The sequence below is a fragment of the Psammomys obesus genome, unplaced genomic scaffold, assembly GCF_907164565.1.
Source record: "Psammomys obesus unplaced genomic scaffold, mPsaObe1.curated_primary_1811, whole genome shotgun sequence".
In the NCBI taxonomy this organism is placed as follows: domain Eukaryota; kingdom Metazoa; phylum Chordata; class Mammalia; order Rodentia; family Muridae; genus Psammomys; species Psammomys obesus.
This window is the reverse complement of record NW_026589732.1, coordinates 11,501,515-11,508,845: the sequence shown is the minus strand read 5'-3', so window position 1 is coordinate 11,508,845 and position 7,331 is coordinate 11,501,515. Positions and strand designations below refer to the sequence as shown.

The 7,331-nt window shown below is 39.9% G+C and overlaps 1 protein-coding gene and 1 non-coding gene across 2 annotated transcripts in view; one reads left to right on the top strand and one right to left on the bottom strand.

Annotated features, from left to right (window-relative positions):
• Positions 1 to 7,331, bottom strand: part of Rad23b (RAD23 homolog B, nucleotide excision repair protein) — a 44,274-nt gene that overhangs the window by 10,218 nt on the left and 26,725 nt on the right. Inside the window, exon 5 of the mRNA XM_055605303.1 lies at positions 2,427 to 2,482. Within this exon, the coding sequence (XP_055461278.1) occupies positions 2,427 to 2,482 (56 nt within the window). The remainder of the gene's footprint in view (positions 1 to 2,426; positions 2,483 to 7,331) is intronic.
• On the top strand, positions 4,847 to 4,953 carry LOC129675376 (U6 spliceosomal RNA). The gene has a single exon (XR_008719914.1). It is a non-coding gene; the product is annotated as a U6 spliceosomal RNA (small nuclear RNA).

Sequence of the window (7,331 nt, the reverse complement as noted above, 5' to 3'; positions counted from 1 at the left end):
AACAAGAGTCCTGGTGCCTGAACTCACTTTGTAGACCAGGCTGGCCTCAAACTCAGAGATCTGATCTGCCTGACTCTGCCTCCCAAGTGCTGGAATTAAAGGTGTGCATCATCATGCCTGGCTTTGTGGGTTCTTATAATCTCACTATTTGGAAGGCTGCTGTGAGTTTAAAGCCAGCCTTGTCTATATATAAAGTCAAGCTCTATCTCACAAAAAACAAGTCCACTTTTTTATATATTTCAAGCTGTCAATTCTGGTGCAAGAAAACTGTGCTGTTTTTTTTTTCTTTTGATACATTGTATTTACATTGTATTTTCAAATTGATGGGCAAAGTTATAATTTCATATCAGGGATACAATACATGTATTGTAGCTAGGTCATAGGGCCCCAGATGTAAGGTAGCTTGCCTAATGAAAGCTGCTTCCACTCTCAGCTCACCTCTGTTAAAACTATCTTCATTTCCACTTGGGTTGTGGGTATCTCTGCCTTTCTTGCCACCTCCGAAAGTGGAGTGATTATGGTCTCCCTTCTCTAACCGCAACTCTGCCCAGTAGTTTAACTGACCAGCAGCCACGTGTCACTCACCTATAAACAACAGCAAGCACACTGGTGCAAAGCAAGAAAGGGAACAAGATACTTGCGGCAGCTGAAGATTTCCGATTTGGAAGCTTAAATAAAGAAGCCCACAAGTTCAGAGGGGGATGAGTAGCACAATTTTGTGTGGGGGATCCCTATGATATATGCATGGTATTTTTAGCCAGTCCCATAGTTTAAATGTGTATATGGCCTAAAGCAGAAACACAGGAAACAGTAATTAGAGGCAGGAATAATATTTTACTAGAGTGTTTGAGAAGAACGGTTACAGACAGAACAGGAAAGGAATCTCAAAAGTCAAATGGGAAATTACAGCAGGGACTCAGCTGGGCATGTGGTACATATCTTTAATCCCAACACTCAGGAAGGCAGAGGCAAGTGGATCAATGTGAGTTAGAGGCCAGCCTAGTCTACAAAGTAAGTCCAGGACAGCCAAAGCTACACAGAGAATCCCTGTCTCAAAAAAACAAAGCAACAACAACACAACAAAAGAAAAAAAAAAAAAAGAAGAAGAAGAAGAACAACAACAACAACGGAGCAGGGACTTAACAGAGCAAGACCCTGGTATTATAAAGCTGAAGCGGAATGATCCAGTGACATAAAGGCATAAATATAAGGGCACCACCATTCCTAGTTGTTGGCTTCTTGACAAAATCATAACTTGTTCTGCCTTCTACAGACTGAAACATGACTAAAATATGTTATGTCGCTCCCCAAAAAGTGTGTAAGTAAAAACCACTAGACTTAGATGTAGCAGCAGCAGCAACAGCAGGAGGCATGACGCACTTGACTCCTGCGCAACAGCACCAAAGCACTCTATTCTATTGTGAGACAGGTAGCAGAACCCTTAGTAACATTAGGGACACGGGCCAACTAGCTCTAGCTCTGAAGCTACAGAAGAGTCTCCCATTTTCTACGTAATCCCTGATCTTCTCTTCCAGTTCTTCCGATACCTTTCTAACGGAAAGGTATGGCTTTCCATGTGTGAAGTACGTCTTCAGTTTCATGAATGGATGCTGACTCAAAGTATTTGGTGGCAGTGTTGTCCCAGGCTAGTCTCTCAAAGATGAAATTCTGAATTTAGTATACCCAGAAAATCTTGGGTTGACTGTTTAAAACATCTCCATTTGTCACTGCATACAAGGCAGGTACCAAAGAGTTAAAGCCCATGTAGGTCAGAACCAACCTGTAATCCCCAGGGTTGTCAGTGCTGTCAAAATGCTGCTGCTGCTGGGGAGCCCAGAAACCAATCAAACAGGTGACTACAACCATCCCAGCTCTTTACCTTCTGTACCAAAACAGAAACAGGGATAGTAGGCAATAAACAATATAACATGAATAGTAACAGGGATTTAATAATGGGAGGAGAAAAGCTGACAGATTAGAGAAGGGAAAGGAAAAGATTTTTAATGGTTAAATCAAGCTTTGAGCAAGAAGGCCTTTTTTGCTATGTGCCCATATAAGCAACAGGATGCAGCTGGGAATCTAGAAAGCCAGCACACTGGATGAAAGCTGGAGGTGAACAAACAAATGGTAGGCACACTAAAGAAAATGGCAAGGCCTTCCAAAGGCAGATCTGGAAGAGCCCACACACAGAGCAAACCTGTTAAGACTACATATAAAGTTCACATTGGGAATTGACTTAACTGCGAGAGATTTTAAAGATTCAGTATGGAAAGTATCAAAGTCTTCAGTTCTACAATTAAATGACTAATGATTGACTAAATCATTTTAAAACTTAATTGTAAGTGACCAAGAAGTAGATATATCAGGGTGATCTAGAATAAGAGACTGCATTGTCTGAGAACGTATTTTCTAAGTTAGACACTCACCAAGGGCACTTGTTGCATCCTCAAAAAGATTTGACCGGGAAGAATCTCCTGGTGTACTGTAAAGAGTTTTGAGAGAAATTTCAAAAGTATGTCAAAATCAAACTATTACAGTAACAAAATTTCTAAAGAATTCTTTATGTATTAAAGTCTGGGGGTAACACAGTCTCTGAAGCGACGTTATCCAAAGCTTTACCTTTAAGATTTATGGTTAAGGAAAATTTTTCAATCTTAAAGAGTACTTAAAGAAAGGCCAACAACAACAACAAAAATCCCACCAATGCTTTTAAAGAAAAGTTGCTCTATGACATATGAAAACGATGCTGCAGTTAAGATAACTTATCAATCAAATCATTACTAAAGAAATGTCAAAAGTAATACATGATAAAAGCATCACATGTAGAAACCAAACGAGACTGCCAAGTCTTTCACAGTGAAGCTTTTTAAGTTTTCAATAATAGGGAAAGAACACATATCAGTTATATAACAAACACACACACATACTGAAAAAAATCAATTTTAGGCATAAGGTCCTAGGTTAATCCCCAGCATAAACACAAACACACACACGAACATATATTTCTGTTCTGTTGTGTAATCAGATTAAGTTCCAAATAAAAGTCTGACAAATTAGAAAACACCACGGAGATGCTGACAGTGGATATAAAAAATCATGTGTAAATATAGACAAAGTAGAAGTGAAGTCATTTAGAGGAATGAAGGGGACAAATGGCAGAAGCAATATGAGGGAGGGTAGTTACGGGTGGAGTTCTGCTAGGTGCACAATATTTATTTATGAATATTAAGTAACAAAGTAATTATCGTTTTTACTTTATTTTAGTATCCCTGAGTGTACGTACGTGCACCACATGTGTAGTGCCTTGGAGGTCAGAAGATGCATTAGATCTCTTGGGCCTGGAGTCACAGACAGGTGTGCCACCATGTAGGTGCTGGAAACTGAATCTCATGTCCTCTGCCGGAGCAACTAGTGCTCTTAACTGCTAGGCCATTTTTTCAGTCTGCTATTACAAATTTTTAAGTAACAGCACTTCATACATTCGCACATTGCTTCAGTTTCAGTTCTGAACTACATTTACAAATGCATCTGTGTATCTGTGTGGACACAGTGCACACCTAGGGCAAAGGACAATGCAAAGGGACTGCTTCTCTTCCTCTATCACATGGGCAAGTGAATCAAAACTCATGTTGTCTGGCTTGGAATCAAGAGCCTCTACTCACCAGCATCATTCCAACTTTAAAAACCAAAACACAGCCAGACACCAAGTTCTAGTTAGGTATATGTCTACAGGGCTGTCTATCCTGTCCAGCAACCCAGCTAATGCTAATGTGAGCGACTCAGACACTAAGTCACCACTGTGGATGATACAGTTTAGAATCTGGGAGGCTTGATCTCCAGAATCATTTGGACAATTTTCACGATATCTTAAAAATCTCTTTAAGCACTAAAAGTTGTGGTGTACTTTAAACAGTACTCTTCAATCTTAATCCAATCTCACTTCTTTCCTAAACTACAGAGACAATAACTAAGTGTACCAGACCATCACAATTTTCCTATTCATTAAAATGCATGCCCAGACCAGAGATGGCTCAATGGGCAGAGATTCTTGAGTTTCATGCCTAGGTACAAGGAGAACCAACTCCCACAAGCCTATACTCTGACTTCTACATGCATGCCATAAACAAAAAAGAAAATGCAATAAAAACTGTAAAAGACATACTCCTGGAAAATGTACAATGTTGCTCTGTAGTACTTAGTTTCTGCCTCTGGCTTATGCTGTTCTATAGCCACTCTCATATAACAGGAAGTCCTGACTGGGCATGGCAGAACACTGCTGTCCTCTCAGCACTCAGGAGGCCTGCTCCACAGTCAACAGCAGCAGGGTAAGATAATATTTGAGTCGACTCTAATGTGTCCTTGACCAGCAACACTGACATCACAAAGCACAAGGGAAGTTTCTTCTTTCCTTTTTTATTCCTTTTGAGATTTAATGTATTTTCCTACATGGATGTCCATGCACCACATGTGTGCCTGGTGCTTGAGAAGGCCAGAAGATGGTATCAGATCCCCCAAGACTGGAGCAACTGACACTTGTGAAGAAGCACTATGTGAGTGTTGGGAATTGAACCCAGGTCCTCACTGAGTTAAGCCCACAAGTACAGTTTCTTTATGGCGGTAATCACTAGCACAATCTGTACTGCTAACAGGTAGGTTTTGAAGAACAAAACTGACCTGAAAAAACAAATCACAGAAAATGGTGGCCAGCAGTAATGGAGAAGCCCAGAGTATACCTGACTCCTATTCACCAAGTATTGCACTTTGAGAACACATTTATCTTGTTTCCTAGAACGTCTGTCACTCTCCTTGAAGATACACATTTGAGAAAAAAAGACTGAGTAGCTAAGTATTCGCTTCAGCAGTACATACCCTAAAACTGAAACAATACAGAGAAGACTAACATGGCCCCTGAATAATGATGACATGCAAATTTGTGGATTAAATGCAAAAAGGACTAAGTAACTAATATATTAAGTCCAACTAAGAAGTCTGCACTCATCCGGGCATAGTGAAGAAAACCTTTAGTCCCAGTACTCTGTAGGCAGAGGCAGGTGGATCTGAATTCACAGCTAGCCTCCTCTACACAGAGAAATCCTGTCTCAAAAAACCCAAACAAAGTTTACAGCGTGCTTTCCTAGATCACTAGGCATCCTTTCCTAAGTTATGTAACTCTCTAGAGACCTAAAATAATTAACTTAAATATTTCTTTCTTTGGCAATGTATGTATGCATGCATGTATGTATTTAATATAATATGTATGAGATAAACTTATAAAACTCTCTGGAAACATAAAAGTTAATTTAAAAATTTCACTTTGGCAATACATGTATGTCAGTATGTATTTAACATATCTTGATCATATAAACCCAACTCTCTGCTATTACCAGCTGTCCCTCAACTCTCCCCCTCCAAGCTTCATGACCCACTGAGTCTAATAGTACTACTACTACCTATATGTGCATGGGTGTGATGCCATCCACAGCGGCTTGGGAAACCTATCAGTGGCTCCTTGCACATGGAAAAATGATTCCCCTTCCCAAGCAACCATCTTCTGCCAGTAGCTCCTCAGCTAGGGGTGGGGCCGCATGAGTACCTCCCACCTATGCTGGAATGCTGAATGGCTTGAGTTTATGAAAAAAAAAAAATCTAATATTAGCACATTAGTACACTGTTCAGATATGAGATGCTCACACAGTGAGTTTTATAAGGATATTAAGAAAGTCACTGTACTACTGACTAAAAACATTAAATTTATAATAACTAAATTGTTTGGGGAATTCATTTGTCAAATTCCTAAAATCCTTTCCACACAGACTTTGATGAAATAGTTTAACCTGATTCTGGTGATCTTCTAGTGTGCAAGAGAGCAGAATGCATTCTAGTTATATACGGGAAAAAGGGTTTAAATTAGGCAATGGTGCCATAGATGCTGAAGAAAAGTATTCTAAAAAAATAATTACATTCCCTAAACTTTGTGCTACTTTCTCAGAAACAAGCAGGAGATTCTATACTCTTCCAAAACACAACTGACATGGTTAGACAAGGAAGCCACATTTAGAAGTAGAACACTAAAACAAAAGGGTTTCATAACCCATTGTCTAACAGTACTAAAACCTGTAGGTAGAAGCAATTCATAAACTGTGTCATTCTGAACAGCATGAAATACTGTGCTGCCAGCTTCTACCCAAGTCATGAAGCCATCTTTGCCCATTATATTCATGCTATAAATGCCACTTGTCTATTGGTCCCTTAACAGTATCAATTACTAGAGCCTCCATTGAAGTGCCTGTCACAGCATCATGTTTAGGAAACCTTGATTTTATGAATGCCCCAAATGAACGAGCAGTGATGCTGAGGAATGAAATACACCAGAATTTCTTTTAAGTGAGTGGATATAAGATCTCTGGAGGAAGGGGTGCAGAAGACAGAAGAGAAACAGACTGGGACATCTACAGGGATATCCGACATGTTAAGAGAGCACATTTCCAGGTGGGCCTGGTGGCACACGCCTGTAATCCCAGCACTCTGGGAGGGAGAGACAGACAGATCTCTGTGAGTTCGAGGACAGCCTGGTATACAAAGCAAGTGCAGGACGGCCAAGGCTACACAGAGAAACTCTGTCTCGAAAAACCAAGAGAGAGAGAGAGAGAGAGAGAGAGAGAGAATATTTCGAAGAACTTACTTTTGGTGACAGAGTCTCTCTACATAGCCCTGGCTGTTCTAGAACTCAGAGATTCACCCACTTCTGCCTCCCAAGTGCTGGGATTAATGATGTGGACAATTATGCCCAGCTCAAGGAACTTTCTTTGAGATAAAAGCGTGCTATTTAGGTCCATACTGCCTTTGAACTTGTAATCCTTCTGCTTTAGCCTCTGGAGTGCTCTGCTTAGTCATGGGCCACAGAGTTGGCTCACATGCAACTTTCAATCCAGTATTTTTTTTTAATTGTTGTAATTTCATTAGTCATTAATCTTTTAGTAAGGCTAATTTATGGATTAAACTTCATCAGGGACATGTTTGTTTAGGAAAACACAGCATAAAGAGTTCCCTTTGTGTGGTTTCAAGTATCCGCTGGACATCTGAAACATATCCCTTGTATAAGGGAAAAACCTGTTTATACTGCTATGAACACCATAAATCTTTTCCATGCTTTCAAAGAATTGCTAATCACTGCCCGTTTTCCACAGTGACCAGCTCTGATTTTAAGTTCACAAAGTTTCTGCTACTCATGTTCTAAATCGTACTAAGCCAGAGAACAAAAATAGCTTAGTGCCAGTTTCAGGTTGGCAGTAATACAACTCATATTTTAGATAACACAGGAAATCCCTTCT